The 18,119-nt window shown below is 38.0% G+C and overlaps 1 protein-coding gene across 3 annotated transcripts in view; it reads left to right on the top strand.

Annotated features, from left to right (window-relative positions):
• The window catches only part of LOC120399008 (cytochrome P450 7B1), a 189,838-nt gene extending 174,156 nt beyond the window's left edge, over positions 1-15,682 (top strand). For 2 of the 3 annotated variants that reach the window (XM_039526851.1, XM_039526853.1), the window contains exons 5-6: positions 5,849-6,027; positions 9,274-15,682. In XM_039526851.1, the coding sequence (XP_039382785.1) occupies positions 5,849-6,027; positions 9,274-9,564 (470 nt within the window). In that variant the 3' untranslated portion in view covers positions 9,565-15,682. Of the gene's footprint in view, positions 1-5,848; positions 6,028-6,456; positions 6,539-9,273 lie in introns of all 3 variants that reach the window. The other variant, XM_039526852.1, reaches the window with a different exon arrangement.
• Positions 15,683-18,119: the final 2,437 nt, after the last annotated feature.

The following is an 18,119-nucleotide window of genomic DNA, read 5'->3' as shown; positions in this document are numbered from 1 at the left end:
TTGTTTGATTCTGAGCATCTGCCGAAGTGCTAATGCATTTCAGATACTTCTGTAGTGTGTTGCCAAGAAAGACCCTTTCCTGAACTGAATAAAAGTAGTTAGGAAAATCAATTTGTGCTCAAAATGTAGTTTACTATTTCCAAAACCAGTTTTATCTTTTTAGATCTCAAAAAAGCTTGTTTTGTTTTAAAGTAACCTCAGATGTGTGACTCCTAATCAAACACAAGCAGACACATCTTTGCAAATGAGAATCAATATTTTTAGTAATAAAAATGAATAAAACCTTGAAATAATATGGAGAGTCTTAAGGGATAGGTAAGAAATTACAGAGTTTTCTAGGTCACTGATTCAAATGTGAACCATGTTAGTAGACATTGAAAGTGGTTTCCATTTAGTGACTGGATTAGCCTTTGTATTTAGTTGATGGTCTCCATTCATTTCCTAATGCACAAACACCTGCATCACAAAGCTAATGGGGTTGATTTTCAGAGGGACAAATGGCAGTCAGGCACCTAACACTTAGGCCACTGAAAATGTCTACCATATCCTTTGACACAAGGCTCCGTTGTCACCAGTTGGTTATAGTATGGACAACCACTGAAGGAGAATATAGAGACTGAAATTCCATTGAAGTTAATAGAACCACTTGTGTGCTTGAAATTGAGCATGTGCTTAACTGCCCTACTGGATCAGTCTTGAATTGCTTTTCCACCCCTTGAAGAGATCCCTTCCGGTTAGTGCTGAGACACATTAGCAGAGAAAGATGGGAAGAGTTTTCATTCTTTGCTCACACTGTACTTGTTTTGCAAATAATAGAAGCCTCTATTCTCCAGGGCTGTCCTATCTGGCAAGTGTCACAAACCTTACATTCACTTCTTAAAACTGAGTTGATTATCATAGAACAAATGTAAAACCAAGTTTGTTTTTTCCCCACCTTTTTGGTATAGGCTGATACTGTCATCCAACTGTATATAAACTTAGAAAGTTGGCTTCATTACAGAGTCACTGAAGTCTGTTGGTGAAGATTTACTTTTATAAATTGATAAAGAACATTTTTGATGTAGAGGAGATGGACAATGTTACTCTGAATGAATGTCCATGAACTACATGACTTTCCAAGCATGTAATGTATGTTGTTTGGGAACATGAGTAGAGCTACAGCAAATTTAATAGATGCATGGAAAAAGTTACCAGGGAAAGAATGAAAAAGTTTAAATGAAGTCAAAAGACAACTTATTGTGTGTTTGGAAGAGGAGACTGCATGTTATTGTGAAAAAACAGGAAGACTGGATGAAGGAAAATGAAAAGGATAAGCATGTTGGGCCAGACAGCCTTATCCTGAACTTAAAACATCTATCCGTATTTTATGTTTAGCTTTTTAAAAATTAAACAGTTTTGTAAAGTAACTATTTAATGATTTGCACCCAGTGCCATTAAATATCAAACCAATTTAAGTACCTCACTAAAACTATCTGATGCAAAATGTCTGATGAACAGTTCAAAAACATTAAATATATCATCCAAACTGATGTTCTTTGAAACCTTACAGTACCTTAGTACCAGTCAATTTATATGTTTGGGTGGAAGTGAGGTCAGCAGATTCTGCCTCGGACATTTTCGTAACAAGTTTGATAAATTTTCTGATCAGATGAAGCTGAATGTTGTATAAACAGAAGCCAGCTTTCAGTTCTTCTTTCACTTTAATCATAAAGGAACAGATACAGTCCCACAAAACAATAAAAAAAAAAGAAAAATCGACATACCGCTAGGTGCATTAAATAAATGTTTTAATGAAAAGTGACTCTAGGCTAATAATACCTTTGGAAGAATGTGGGGCTTATCCAGCACTGCTAGCACACCCAAAATTCCCAGCTGCTACACTGACAGTTTTGAGTACATAAAGAAAGCAGGATCAAGCCCCATCTGTACATTTAAAGCATTCTAACCATAGCATCTGAGAACAAGTTTTTCCCTCTTCATCTCACCCTTTAACCCAGTGCATACAGAATTGGGAATTCATCCCTCTGTTCCGACATGAGTAAGATAGACCAGGTGGGATTCTTGTATGTGTATCACCTTGTCATCTTGAGCTTGTTATTTTTTTCCTATTCTAAATGTTCTGATTCCTGCACCCCTGTTTTGTCTTACTATAGCTATAAGGACCTTTTGATTCCTTATAGTTTGGAGAAGAAGAATAGTCAAGATCTGTCAAAAGAAACATCATCTTTGTTATGGTCAAATTTTCTGGTCTAGGGAACAGTATGGCTTGACTGACTTCTGAATCCATCATTTAGATGTCTATAAAAACTAAATCCTGTAACCAAATCACAGGCCTGATTTCCCCCCCAGCTATTTCTGGAACAGCACAGTTTCCTTTTTGTCCTGACTTCTCCAGGAACCAGAATGTGCTTATTTGCATGTGCAGAGTAACATACATTATTAGTCATTATGACTCACAATGGAGCTCTAATATATAGTAAACAATAATGGTATTTAGCACACATTTTGTTCCAGCCATGTTTTCTTTATTTAGTTTATTTTATAATTTTTACATGAATTCATAAAGTATTCTTGGCCCATGACATTGCTGAATTCCAGATATTTGTTTCTAAAGGACAACTGCTTGAAAAATAATTGTATGTATATGAAAAGGTAGAAAAAATTTAAGTAGCTGCAATGCAAGTATTAAGCATGAAAAAATGTTGCTGGCATTTGAAAAAATAAATATATTTCTTAGTATGTGCTGGTTAGTACTGCTCAGTTCTTAGTAAGCCACAGATACACTTGTTTCAGACATTATCATTTATGTTGGCACACTATAATGCATGATGTAAATTATCACCAAAAATATTTGCATACTCTATAGCTATTTTTCTATAATATACTCTAATAATTATAGTGCCCTATTACCTGCTAAATGTTAGTATAAAATTAACAATCCATTATGCACAATAAGTTGTATAAAACATTTACAGATAGAGATCATGTTTAATTAAAATTAACTTGCATATGAAAGCCAAATGCACTAATGATTCGCAATGACCTTTTATTACCTGCAGTCCCTTGTTTTGGCTGGATGATTGACAGCTTGCTGTTTGGCTACCATGTTGTATTTCAGCTGACAAGACTTTTCATTTTAACTCAATTTGCCTGCCTATCACAAGCTGGTGGCAGGCCAGGCTCAAGTCACCCAGCTTTGCCTCAGCAGCTTGCTCTATTTCTCATTAGTACGCATTTATTCAGTGGAAATTGGAAGACAAATGCTTGAAGGCATGTGAACTAAGTATAGCAAATTAGGTTTAAAGACTGAATATTTATAAGTGTATTGAAACAGTTTTTAAAAAAAAAATCTAGAATGAATTGAGAGCTGAGTGCTAGCTTTGGTATAAGAGAAATGAAGACAGAAGTGGGAGGGTTCTAAGAATAACAATACTATGAGATGTCTCTCTCTTTATAGAAAATATGTAAAATCGCTCTGACAACACCTTATCAACTAACAGCCTGGCTTCCCCTTTATGTAGCACTTGTACAATGAAGTTTAGCATCTCGTGTGTGTAAGAAGGGAAAAAAACGAGGGTCATGTTCATTTGCTGCTTGGTTATCCCTTGGTATGCTTTAAATTGCCTTGTTTGTTCGGCACTAGCACAGAAACAGATGTTGCTCTACCGTGCTGGATAATTTACTGTACCTCATAGTGCAGAATGGAAGGCCTCCCAAGCTACCCAGCTGGTCTGTCAGTAGCACTGGCTGGTGTCTGCTGAACTATGACAACTGCAAGTAAAGGCTGCAATTTTATTGTGCAGTTGTCATTCTTCTCAATGTATAGCTCCGGCATTCATACAGGGTTGTGAAAGACTGAGTGTCTATTTTTTAATGTTAGACTGAAAACCCATCTAAGCTCCATTCTCCTTTGTTGATCATAATGTGACTCATTACTTTTGTCATCTAATGATTATCGGCATGATCGCTCAGAGCTAGAGCCAAGCTCGCCTTCCACACATAACTGGTACTGGAAGGTAAAACAGATTTGTCATTTACGATCTGACCGCTAAGCCACACTTTGTGCTCCATTATTGTGATTAACTTCTGCATAAGATATGCTTGCCCAATTGTCATTTGTGATACTGCAATGGGCACAGACTGCCATGCTTCCTGGGAGAATGTCAGCCAATAGGATGTGACCGTGTAGCTCATGATGTTAAATGTAAACCTGCTATTTCACAGCAGCAGGTCCATAATTATTTTGCTTTTCTTTTTTTCCTCGTTATTTGATTTCTTGGGTGAACAGTGTTGCTGCATATGTCAGCTACCATTTTCATATTGTAGACTAAAGTGGTGTTATCAGATTCATTTTTCCAAGGATGGAGACAGCACAAGAGTGGAGGCTGGACCTTTTCTTTGTACCGTGTAAAGTTTTGTTGCCAGAGCGCTGCCAGTTGAAATCTATCGTGTCAGGTGCCTTGTGGCTATCCGCAGTAGAGGCCATATTCTGGAACCAGAGTTCTTTTCTGGCTTCGTCACCAACAAGCCGATTTGACTCTGCCTGATTATAGTAACGAAGGCAGTCCAAAAGAATATGCACAGACTCACTGTGCGTCACATTGAATCACAGCGCTGGCCACACAAAGCTGACCGCAGCCTCATTTCTTTAGACAAATGCACGCTTAAGGAAAAACCTCCTGCGAGAAAGCATCCAAGGCCGCTTTATTTGCTATGCATGCTACACCAGATTTAATTTTTAGTGAAAGAACGTTTGTTATTATCTTTTTCAGATGTATCTTTGCTGTGTAGCTACTGTCTCTAATAAACTAACCTTTGGGTGCAGGGATTATGGTGCCATGCTAAACACTTAGAGGAGGTTTATTTTATAATACAGAGCATTAATAAAGTCATAAATGTATTATCATGTGAAACTGAAACTCTATTTTAGGCTATTTTTCACACTGATGATTAGAAGGAATCAAGTCGCATATTACAGCACCCATATATGCTGGTGGAAAAATAGTCAGTTTTGATTACAAAGTGAGAGATGCAGCACTAGACAGGAGCTACATGCTGATATGCATGCTATCAGAATGATTTATGCAAATTATGCATATTATTCCCAAAGGAATTCCTCCTCAAACTGCCAGGATAAATTGCCGGAAATTAGCCATAAAATCTGTCGTGCTAGGAGCAAAAGGTGAAGGCCACTGGGAAAGCAAGGACATTCAGCTTCTGGAGCCTTCCAGCATATGATGATGTTAGAAATCTTGTTTGCCATAATACTGAGAAGAATGTTTTTTCTCATGATTCAATAAAAGTATTTTCTCTTTTAAAATTGCCAAGCAAATTGTTTACATTCACTCTGAAAATAATTGAAATCAGAGTTTGGCAGCGTATCTTGTTGGATATTAAAAAATGCCTCAAAATACCTCAAAATTATTAACAAGTTAAATGATTTTTCTCACAGTCCTTCTATTACAATCGACAGCTTTTGAAAGGCAGGCTAAATAGTCCTTTCAGTGCTTTGACTGGTATTTGCTCCAAAATATATGTAAATGCATAAAGCATTCATCTCTTTCGATTGTGTTGTTTTCAGCATGATGCCTGAATAATAGCTTTTCACCCAATATTCACTACTGCCTAAAGCCTACAAGATGCCTCAGAACCATCAGTGAGAATTACATCTAAAGGTTCAGAATTGCAGCTTTTCCCCCCAACCCCTCCTCGTAGCATCTAGCATGATTGGGGGGTTTTTTTAGCCTGCCCTACTGAACTTTTAGCAATCCAGCAGCTTTAGCCATGTATAACTTCCAATCATCTTCCATATTTTAATGTTTTTCCTTCCCTCTTTGTTTAAATTCAGAGAGTGCTTTAAACGAGAGTTTACGAATGTGCTCGTCTTCCATGAACATTCGGATCAGCCAAGAGGATTATATTCTCAAGCTGGGAGGAAATAAGGAAGTCAGTTTGAGGAAAGGAGACTGGATAGCTCTTTACCCTCAAATTTTGCACATGGACCCTGAGGTCTATGAAGATCCTGAGGTAAAACATTCAGCTGGTGCTACTCATCATACTTCAGGCACATTGCAGCAGCCGTGCTTTTTGTGATAGTTTTTTACTGCTGTTCCTTCTTGTGGAACAAATCTTCCTACTTTCAGATGTATTTTCTAGGACCCTGTAGGTCAAAGGATTCATGGCCTGAAGAGAGAAATATGGTGATGAGACTGACTGCTACTGCTTTCAAAGGAATTGACAATTGCACATTGACTACCATAAACTTTAGGCTAAATGTGGGTTTTGTTTGGCAGTGGATCATTTGATACCCAAGAAGGGCTGAATAATAGAAGGTGCTTTAAACAGCAAATAATGTGGACCATTTAACTAAGTGCCCCCAAAGCATCATTGACTCTCCAAAGCCCTATAATAGCAGTGTCTTACTTAAGCCATATGCTTTTTCACCTCTCTTCATAGGGATTCACCCCTTTTTGGTCAATTAGTATGATGGTGTGAACTTGAGATTGTAACGCTGTTGCTCTGCGGTGAAGCTCTGAGGGTAATTGTGTCATCTCCTTATATTTTTTTCTGAAGCTAGAGTTAATGAATATCAAAGACTGGAAATTAATCCACCCTGGCTCAGCCTTAATATGACTTCAGAAGTTCACCACCTGCATGCAAATTGAATAGTTGTACTCTTGCATAGATTTTACTGAAGGATTGTTGTTGCTAGTCTGGTGTGCTGTATAGGAAGTGAGATTTTACAAAGTAAGACCAGTCAATACTAACTGCATCTTACAGAGGTGGCAGTTTATAACTAAATCATTTCTCCTCACCTGCCCCCTCATTTTCTAAGCAAATGGTTGTTTATCGATCATTCTCGTTTAAACACTTGTTAAGACAGTTGCAGATATATTCCAAATCATAGTTCAGCTTCAGAAGGGAAATTAGATTTGTTTACACATTTTTAGAAGATGATTGCTTGGATAAAACACACAGCTAGTTTAAGAATAAAAACATATTTATCAGGTTGCAGGAAAAGAGCCAGATTCTGATGTCCTTATTCACATTGAATAGTATTGTACTCTACAGGTAGTCCTACTGAAGTCAATGGGACTAGTTTTGAAATGTAAGGTGCGACTCAACATAATTGAGGATGTTTGAAGGCTGGCCAGAAGAAGAAATTACAAATGGAAGCACTGCTACAGATATGAACACAATATCTAATTTCTTAGTAAAAAACAATTATCTGTCCATATACAAAAAAGGAAAACTCTATGTATAAAATTAGTAGCTGAGCATTTCTTGAAGTCTCCCTTAGTAAGTAATTGTCAGAATGTGATACCATGTTTCCATAGATGGAGGATATTTTCTCAATATACATTTTCTGCTCAGCTTTCACAGTATCACTTTAGTTTATATACTTTATCATTTTGATGGCGAATGAGTTATAAGTACATTGCAGAGTACATTGATTTCAACACAGAGACCCACTCAGAAAGGGGGAAAATAACTTCTGTTGTGTTCTTGAACTTGTAGTGCACATATCTATTGAATATGAGATGCAGACTGAATTTTATTAAAGAGCAGTCTTGGGTTTGTCATATATTTGGGGAATATAATGGGTGGGAAAAGTTTTCTGGGAAAACAGGTAGCTCAGTGGATTAGTTCAGTATTAACAATTCACTTCTGCAGACTTTTATATTAAATTCAGGCCACTGATGAAAGTAACATCTTATGTTTAGGTATCATATTAAATAAGTGTAACTGTGTGTTGGTGACCTCTTTCCCCACTCCTCAAAGCCTAAGTAAATGCTAGTCAGATCTTCTCATGGACCAGCCCTATACACCTCCACTGCTTGCTTCTCAAGATAGTCTACAGACAGCCAGGAGGCCCTGCTGATCACAGTTTAAGAACCTCTAATCTGATAGATAGAACAGGGTTCTGGTAATCAGAAGTCTAGGCCTCTCTACCACTGTTTCATACTGATGTTCAAGAGCATTATGGAAACTGAGTCTTTTTATTTTTCCATAGGACACATATAGAACAGGCAATCAGAAAATGTACAGTATTATGATGATTGTATTTTTATTAAAATTAATATATTGCAGTGTCTTTGGTCTTTCTGGCAAAGAGCTAATCAATCCACTTTTTCCTCCATGGTATGGCTTGACCAGGAACTTGCCTGGTAAACTTTCTATGACTTTTTTACTATCAGCTGAGATGGTTTCTGTCTGAATTGCTTGTTCAAGTCTAACTTTCAAAAGCTTGCACTATAGCAGATGTATGCTAACTGGCCAAGTGCTAATGAGTGAACATAAGCAGAAAATGTTTTGTTATTTTCATTCAAAGCATACATGACTATTTTTATGTGGTTTAATTCACCATGGACTGAGCTAGGATTGCCATATCTCTTTCATTCACTAACTCAAGTTAGCCATTAATTATGACCCTGATATTAAAGGTCTTCAGAAAGGTGTTAAATTTATGGGACCTAAGATACTAGCTAAACTTATTGGAGTAAATTCTAGAGTACTTACTCTAGAAAAACACTTCCTGCTATGGTCACTTATTAACATGTGGCTTGCTTTGCACACATCTTCCATAGCAAGCCATTGAAAGTCAGGTGTGAACAAGTGAGACAGATGGAAACTATTTTCTACTGACAAGAAAACTTATAGTAAGTTATCAGGGCTAGTTCCTGCACAATCCACACCGTGAGAGGGAAGGTGGGGGTTGCAGTAGATCAATTTTCTCCTTGCCAGAAAGAGCAACATCATTGTACCAATGGGATTTTGCCAGATTTTGCAGATTATTATTAATAGTAATGTAAATAGCCTCCTGGGTGAATAGGATGCTTCACAAACAAAAACTGGCCTCTTCCTGAGGATCATTGTCCCTGCCTCAAAATGCCCATAATTAGAACAGAAGAAGGCTTTTCCTGCACTGGCGTGGACATAAAGAGTACCCTCTCTCTTCCGGTCACCTAGTGGGAATGGGTCCCCACACTGACCTGCTATTAAGCTGCCATAGCAACTAACACTCGCTCTAGCCCTTAAAGGGGCAGCACACCTTTTCCAACAACCCAGACAACAGCCTTTGCCACTTAATGTGCAGTGAGGTAATTTGAGGGTACATAAAACTCAATTTAAATGAACAGACTAAAAAGAGGAAGCTGTCCGTTCCTTGGCTTAGCTCTTAATTTACTTCAGGGCTTTAGAAGCACCCTCTTGCAAATGAAACCGCTCTTGTAACTGCTCCGTTAATTTTCACTGTCTCTCTTTTATTTTCAGGTGTATAAGTTTGATCGTTATATAGAGAATGGCAAGAAGAAAACCACCTTCTACAAGGGGGGAAGAAAGCTGAAATACTTTCTGATGCCTTTTGGCTCTGGAATCAGCATGTGTCCTGGCAGGTTCTTTGCAATGAATGAAATGAAGCTGTTTCTGATTTTATTCTTGGCTCACTTTGACATAGAACTAGTGGAAAAGAAGCCCGTAGGGCTTGACAACAGTCGTATGGGCCTTGGTATCCTCTTGCCGGACTCTGATATTGCCTTTCGTTACAAGATAAGGTCTTTTTAGAAAAGTAAACTGCCTATTGCAGACTTCCCACTAATCTCACTTTTTTGCTGTTTCCTGGCTGTGTATTTTCTTTTTAGACATGTTTGCTTTTTCCTGTTCTGCTTTCATCTCTCTCCTACTTCTGTATGTTTAAGTGAAGAGAGAATAATGCTAAATGTCTTAGGGCTGGAGGATCACCTCCACAGACACGAGAGCAGGAGTGGCTGGAAATTGATAAGGGGGCATGGAAGAAAGCAGCAACTCTGAGACATTCACCCTGCACAGTACCCTGAGCCAATAGAAGTCATTAGCTGCCATTCCACACTACACCCTCTCTGTTGAAGGGGAAGTATCGCACTCGGGGTAGCCAGTGGCCGCATGCCCTTGTAACCCACATGAACCCAATGTTGGCCTCTGTCCCCCTCTAGTGGCTGGACCACATGAGAGATTTTTGTCCTCTCTGCTGCCCTGGTGCTAATATATCTGGTCCTTTAACTCAGCTCGTGGAGGCTCAGCCTTTTAGATGTAAAGGTCTTGGGTTCAATCCCACAGACAGTTGACCCATCTGGAGGTGCCATTACACCTGCTCAAGGAAACATGCTGCCCAAGGATAAAGGGGACCTGGAGAGCAGTGTGGCAGAGAAAGGGGACTTTTTTTATTCCCGCCATCTCCAAGCCCCTTTCCCCTCAGCACAGCATTCACTAGAAACTGCACAAAATCTGTCTTGCTGGTTTCCTGGGCCCACGTTCCTCTCTGATGGATTTTACTCTGGGAGGGTCCAGTGTGACCTTTGATGACCCCCAAAATTTATGATGCACAGTGAGTGTTCCATTGGCCCCCTCTTCCATCCAGGCATCCTTGCACTAAAGAAAAGCCTTGGAAAAAATACTAGTGTTTTTGTTTAGAAAACCACCCTCAATGAAGTGCTGGATGGGGCTCCTGGGAGCCCTTGCTTAAATTATACCACCAAATGGAAAGAGAGTGAATTGCTATCAATGGAGCTAACTTTTAAATTCCCATGGAGAGTATCTCCTCAGATCCCTCTCATCCCTCCCCACCCACCCCCCGCAAAAAACATAAAGTAATCTCCACCACATTTCAAATCACACAGCATGAACACTGTTCTACACTATCAATATATTCTGTATATTTTTCAGGAACAAAAATATAAACAATTCCATCAAATGCATTTACGGGTAAATTGTTCACCTAGTGGTGCCGCCCCTGTCTTGCTTATGGCTGTTTTCATGTAAATAGAAAAACAAATGAATGGGTCCTTCTGCCATCCCCTCCCTGAGAAATCCAACCTCTGGTACATGGGGTTTATCACAGGCTAAGGGGGTTATGACTTGTAGGAGTGTCTTATCATCATCCTGGCAGCATTTCACTGGCTTAGGAGTACTTTTTGAAATTCAACAGTTTGTTACTTATGCAACATGAATCAGTAATCTGAATCTACTACTGTTATAGGGCCTGATTCAAACCCTATTAAAGTCAATGGGAAGCTTTTGTTGACTTTAATAGGGTTTGAATCAGGCCCATACTGTCTACTGATTTATCTGAGCCACAACACTACATTATTTCATATTTAATGTGAGCCTGTTTAAAATGACACCATCATCTTAAAAATGAGACCTCGGCCTACTAGCATTTCCAGTAACAGTTTGGAGTATTACACTTGAAAGAGATTAGAGAAGAAAACAGAATTGTTTGGCTTGTTTACTTTGTGCATTTGACATCACTTTGTATTTGCCAGTTTCTCCTGTTGTCTTTCACACACACACACAAAAAAGAAGAAACTTTTCCAACTCTAGAAAAATATGATTGCAAAACCACAAAAATTGGCAGGGGGATTCAAGGACAAAAGTTGCACACTAAAACTACTTTTACTTGTTTTTAAAAAGATGACTAATTTTCAAGTTGATGGTGACATTTAATCTGTGTTTAGAAGTAGAATACTATACCTACAAATTGTGAAGTAGTCTGTATCACTGGCTCTTGTTTGAGTTAACTTCCCACAATTCTTTAACTCCACATTCCTGATGGTTCTAAAGACAGTTAAAGTGCTAGGAATATGAGTGAAATTCTGTGTGATTAAGACAATTTTTTAGAAATCTAAAAGCGGGATTTATTTACAGAGAGGTGGCTTCTAATGAATGCCATTTTCCCCCAGTCTTTTACATATTTCAAAGCTGTGGCCTAAATAATGTTGTGCTACTTGAAAGACTATTGCTATTGTACAAGAAGCTAACAACTTCAGCCTCATGCATATCCTACAGATTCTGGGAATTGTCCCCACATCAATTACACACAATTTCTTACTGATGCTACATTCCTCCTTAATATACCTCCTTTGCGGCCAAATCCTGAGCCTGCTCTTTGCCCTTCGCCTTTATGTGGTAACCCCATACAACCATATAAATGAGCTGTGGACTGATCTTAGCGAGAGCTGAGCTAGTTGTAAGTGGGACCCGAGGGTTCTGCTTATAAATAAGCTCCTCAGTACTCATGCAGATTGTCGGCCCCTCGTTCGCTTTTTTTCCTTTTCCCAGCTGGAGACAGGGCCAGAAAGCCAGAAGTCACTTCATAGGAGCAGTACCTGCCCTGAAGATGTGCTCCAGCATACAATTATCATTTATAGAAGTTAGACTGAAAGAGGTTGGAGAGCCATAGCAGCACATCAATGCTAGTTTGGGGAACCAGCCTCTGCTCGGTCCCACACCAGATTTGCCTTGGTCTCTGTAGTTGCAAAGCTAATTTATGCAGGGCTGTTTTAGCTACATGGATGTGAGCAGAGACAAAATTTGTCCCATAAACATTTATAGACACATGCCTGAGTTGTAATTAGTGACTCATGTGGAGTCAAAGAACACAGAGGGAATTGTGGAAAGTGATCTCAGTGTTCTTTGAACAAGTAATTTAGAACTAAATTCCCAAGCATTCATTCATTTTTAGTGCCTCCTTTTTTAAGTGCCCTAAATTGACAGCACCCAAGGCTTAGTGTTCAGAGGTGCTGAGCACCCACAACTTCACTTGACCTCCATGGAAGCTGTAGACGCTCTGAAAAATCTGAAAAGTTGGCCAAAGGTGTCTCCAATTGAGCACCAAAGCCAGTGGACATTTTTTTTTAAAGTAAGCCTTAATTTCCCTCTGCCTCAGTCTTCCTCATCTTTAAAATGGGGAAAATCTTTCCCCTCTTTTAAAGCACTTAAAGACCTATGAATGAAAAGCATTATGTAAATACTAAGGATTAGTATTATTTGTTGTTTATGCCTGAGGCCATTTAATTATTCATGTAAACTATATACCCAAAATCAGCATCACTAGAAAGATTTTCAAAGATTGGCACATATAAGCTCCCAGGCCTCTGGGAAGAAAATTGTTTTTGAGAGATATATTGAATGACCATTTTCTCTTCATATATAATTATCAATACTACCTATGGTATTGGAGTATACTTACGTTAAATAGGCTTTTCAGTTGATTAAATGCCTTAACTTTGCTTCAACATTTAATCAACTGCAAAAGCTGTTTATTGCTTGTATACTCCAGCTCAATAGAATAAAATTTATTTTTATATACAGCCTTTCATATTCAAGTTAGTTACTAGTGTAGTGACTCTGTAGGCAAACATCGCCACTATTATATATTCAGCCATCGCTCACGATCCTCTTGGATGTTAGAACCTGTGTTATTGAGAGAGAGAAAATGTTGACATCATTACAATGTTGACTATAGACATTATTGCTTAAATGTAAGCTGTAACATGTCTCATGCCACAATTATGATCAATCTTTCATTGGCATTCCATTTTGAAACAAATGTGAAGCAACTGTGAAAATACAAGTAGGTATTTGTTTTAACCATCAGACCTTCTTTGACTCATACTGTGCTTTTAGGATTTTGAATTAGAGTATAACTTGATGTAGCATAATTTAGTAGGACATACTGGGACAGTGCCAAAAGTGACTGAAAAACATTACTAGTTTCAGATTAATCACTGATCAGTCAGTATAAATATCTATTCAGAAATAAAACAAGTATGTGCAAACAAGCAAATAAAAATCTATATCCCCAGCTGTCTCTTAAAGCATCAGGTCACAAGTAAGAGGTTGAGGCACAGTCCTGCAAGGTGCTGAGCACCCTCTACATATTTACTCACTTTAATAGGAGTATAGGGTGCTCTGCATCTCACATTGATTTGAGGTAAAATTGGCCTTAGCTTTTGTTAAATAACCAAACCTAAACCAGGCAGTGAGAGTCCCTGCTGAACAGACTCAGATCTACCCAGGCTGTATCGAGAATCTGGATGATGTCTTGGCCAGATGCCTAACGCTGGCTGTCCAGAGCTGGCATCCCTTGGTAAGATCCCATCCTCGGACTTTCTACTCATGCCTAGCAATGGCGCAACCTAGTATTGTGGCCTTCTCATAAGAGTGCCTCACATACTCCAATCCATTGCAAAGAGCAAACCTCATCTTGCATATGTTAGTAGGGTCAAGCCTTGCTAAGAAGTATGTGTGAGAGTTGAGGAGATGGGGCTTTCATCCAGCTGCTCCTATGGATTATCTTTTATTAGGAAGACTGACTGGACATAACCCCCAGAAAACTGGATCATATTGACCATGGCCAGTCCAATTAGATTTCTGTGTAACTGACACCCACATGATCAGTCAGAATCTGAGGTCAGTAAGCCTACCCAGAACAGACCATTTGGGTTCAGAGTGGGTGAGTGAAAGTTTAGAACCCACATTCCCCCCCATGAACCACGTCAGTCCACAGTCTTTGGGCCTGAAGTGGACACACCCAAATGATTAACTCCGACACATTCTAGTTGGCTTTAGCCAGTCATGAAGCCACCCAGGAATGCTAGAGTTCTGTGATTGTTGCATGACAGAGGGAGCAGCGCAAGGCTGTAATCCCATCTAGGGTGACGAAACAGAAGTGTGAAAAATCAGGACAGGGGGTGGGTGGTAATAGGAGCCTATATAAGAAAAAGACCCAAAAATCAGGACTGTCCCTATAAAATCGGGACATCTGGTCACCCTAATCCCATCAAATGTTTCTGGTGTGACCCTAAACCAAAAAAAGACCTTGAGTAGTTTTCAGTGTCATTAGAGCCCTAAAATGGATATCTGGTCATATATGTAAAGACTATTTCATTCTGTACAATGTGGAATTGCCATTAATCCTTCTTTTAAAAAGTCATGTTTTTTGCTCTCTTTTGCACCCTATTCATTACCTCCCTGAAAGGCCTTGCAATGTCATGACCATCCCTCTCACATACCTTGTAGGGATAGATAGGACTCCTCCTTACTGTATGTCAGGCCAGGAGGTATTCAGGTGCCACTCAAGCCACTGGAATCTCAATTTTGCTCCCCTTTGTGGTAGAAAGGTGCACTGCCCAATCCTTTTAAAAAGTGAAGCTGCTGATCAGCAACAGCTTCTTGCAGGAACACACTGCCCATGGTTGTGCCAGCTGCCAAAACTCACTGCCCCATGCCCCAGCAGCTCATCTTTTTAAATATAAAATTAAAGTTCAGTTCCAGTGCAGCCACTTGTGGGAGCTACTGGAAGACTCAGTCTGACTTTTAAAGTTAATATTTTTTTAACAAGTGAACTCCTCATGAACCAATGTGAATACTAAAATGTGAGTCTAATTGTTATGTATAGGTAATACTTAACCTTGTAAGCAATTGTATAGTCCTGTTTGAAAGGATTAGGGTGCTTCCATGTATGATTATATGAATAGTTATGTGTAATTGTTTGCAAATTAGATTTGGCTACATTGCCATGTCTCTCAAAATGTGCTTTAATGTACTAAAAAACACATAAATGTGCTTTAGTTTACTTCTTTACCATATTGTATTACACTACTCTCAGAATTGTCATTTTGTTATTAGTAATCACTGATCTTTGTACTCATTTGTAGGGGTAGAAATTATAGTTTATTTCATTATTGCTGAATATTTGGATGCTGAAAAGATTGTCAATTGTTCTTAATTCCATAAACTGACATGTTGTAAATAGATGAACAAGGTGAGGTTCTCCTTTAATAGTTAATGTTCCTCTTAGATTAAATAAGGTACATCTGTGAATTTCTTAGCAAGAAAAGTGAAACTTCATGTACTTTACTAATCTGACCTTTTATGTGAATTTTGTATTTCAAAAGATACAATAAAATTGAATGTATCTATTTGCATATTGAATGACTTTCCTTGTCCATCCGTCCCCCACACCTGAACGTACATTCTTTAGGCAGGATCACAGCTATCGCTTTCATTTAAAAAAACATACTGACTTATGTAGAGTATGGCATTCTGTTACTTGACCATGAGATTTTTAAAGAGAAAAAAGGTGAGTCAGTGTTAGATTATGATAACCATTGTTCATTTGTTAAAATACTCAGTCCTTTTAATCTTGCCCATCTTAAACCAGTCCTGAAGAGACAGTAAAGGAAGGAGATATTTCTGTAATGCTTATGGCAAAGTTGAAAGGTGTGAGTGGGTGCAACTCCACCATTAAACTCATTTCCAAATGTGGCCCTCAGTCTTTGACTCCTGTATACCACAGAGTACAACAAAAGGCATGACAAACTAAGGAAAACAATGTAAAATGTTCCAACCTTAATAGGTCATTAATAAAAACAATTAAAAAATTAAATGTAGCTGTTGCTGTAGACCAGTGATTCTCAAACTTTTGTACTGGTGACCCCTTTCACATAGCAAGCCTCTGAGTGTGACCCCCCCTTATAAATTAAAAACACTTTTTTATATATTTAACACCATTATAAATGCTGGCGGCAAAGCAGAGTTTGGGGTGGAGGCTGACAGCTCGCAACCCCCCATGTAATAACCTTACGACCCCTTGAAAGGTCCCAACCCCCAGTTTGAGAACCCCTGCTGTACACCTTGCAACATATGGCCTTGTACTAGGAAAGTTAGCTTTTCTAAGAATCACTTGTCGTTGCTGGAATTCTTCAATTAGCTCTCTAATATGCAAGTCAAACATTGATGAGGGCATTGTCTTTTGATTCTTAATGCGTACATATTTTTAACAGTTAGGCGTGCCAGTGTGGGTTTTTTGGAGATGTATTTAGCAGAAAGCAGACTTGCATAGCTTTGCTATATTTCAGAAATAAGTTTGCATAACATAATGTTTTCAAAACATTTACCTCGCTTTGTAAAGAAAAAAGGCCATAGTGGTTGGGACTTGATTAAATGAACCTTTTTGAGTGAAGTGAAGTATCCTTGCTGTTCTAGAAGCTAGCTGTGTGAGTGAAAAATTAGTTGCTGACTGTACTGTATTTCATCTAGTATTGGTCTTGACACTAAATGCTTTCATAAAGTTATTTAAATTGTGTGTGATACTTTAAAATTACTCAGCACACCACTTTTACACAATATATGTTCAATTCAGATAAATAACGTTATTTTTAACTGTGACAACAGAGAAACTTAAGGTTAAGAAGAAATTTAATGTAACTGGAGTATTTTTCTGCCAGTTATTTTATTCTGCTAAATTTATATTTATAAGGACTATAGAGTGACAACTCAAGAAAATAGTAGAATTACAACAATTTTAGGTAAAGGTATCACTTCTAGAAAAGTTGGATTTTTAAAGAAATGTATATATTCACGTATAAAGTGCAATGAAGTAGCAAGAAATTTTCATTGCATCTATAGAAGCATTCACCATACAATTGCATATTTTTCATTTGCAAGGACTGAATTAAAATTAAATGTTGGATGCAATGTGATCTTTATCAGTTAATCATAAAACAGTTCTGTGTATTAAATTGCTTTTGCTATGCAGTGTGTTTCACTGCAATCTCAACTATGTACGTGATTATTTATAATGGTAGAAATACACTTGCCTTCAAACATTACTGTACGACAAAATAAAAAGTTCAGACAAATTGGTTTCATCTATACTGAAACTATTCCTCTGAAAGTTTAATAGAAGTTTTAATAATGATTTGGTGTAATTTTTATTAAAGTTGACCTAAATTGTTCACAATACATGTTATTTTCTTACCAAAACAGTAATGATTGGGAGTACAGCAGAGTTAAGAAAGTACAAGTTAACAGATCCAGTAAGTATATACACTGTAAGACATAGCAATGATTTATTTTTGATCAGTTCATCTCACTTACTGCATCTCTCCTCAAATTGTTTAGTTGTTAACCTCATACTGTCAGGAAGTCTTTCCATTTCTATTTTCTTGTTTTGTGGGCCATTTAATTCACTATTCAGTATGTAAATATTTTTCAGTGGTCGTCTAAAAATGAAATATTTACATCAGTGTAACTAGAGTCTCAGAAAAGGGGGAAATTTGTAACTACAATTCACTTAAAAGTCAGGATATTAAAGACTTGTACATGAAAAGTGGATGGACATTGATTGAGCAATAGATTAGAAGATTATCCTATGAAGAGGAATTCTGTTTGTGAAATGCAGAAACACTAATTGCTTCCTGATGTCGCTTGGTTTTGCAAGAGGACACCTTTTTACTTTTAATGCAGCAACATACTTGAAAAATTCACTCTCAGAACATGGCTATATGTCCAAGAAC

Source organism: Mauremys reevesii, linkage group 2 (genome assembly GCF_016161935.1).
Source record: "Mauremys reevesii isolate NIE-2019 linkage group 2, ASM1616193v1, whole genome shotgun sequence".
NCBI lineage: Eukaryota > Metazoa > Chordata > Testudines > Geoemydidae > Mauremys > Mauremys reevesii.
Note: the sequence above shows the minus strand (reverse complement) of the source record. Positions and strands in the feature narration are given on the sequence as shown.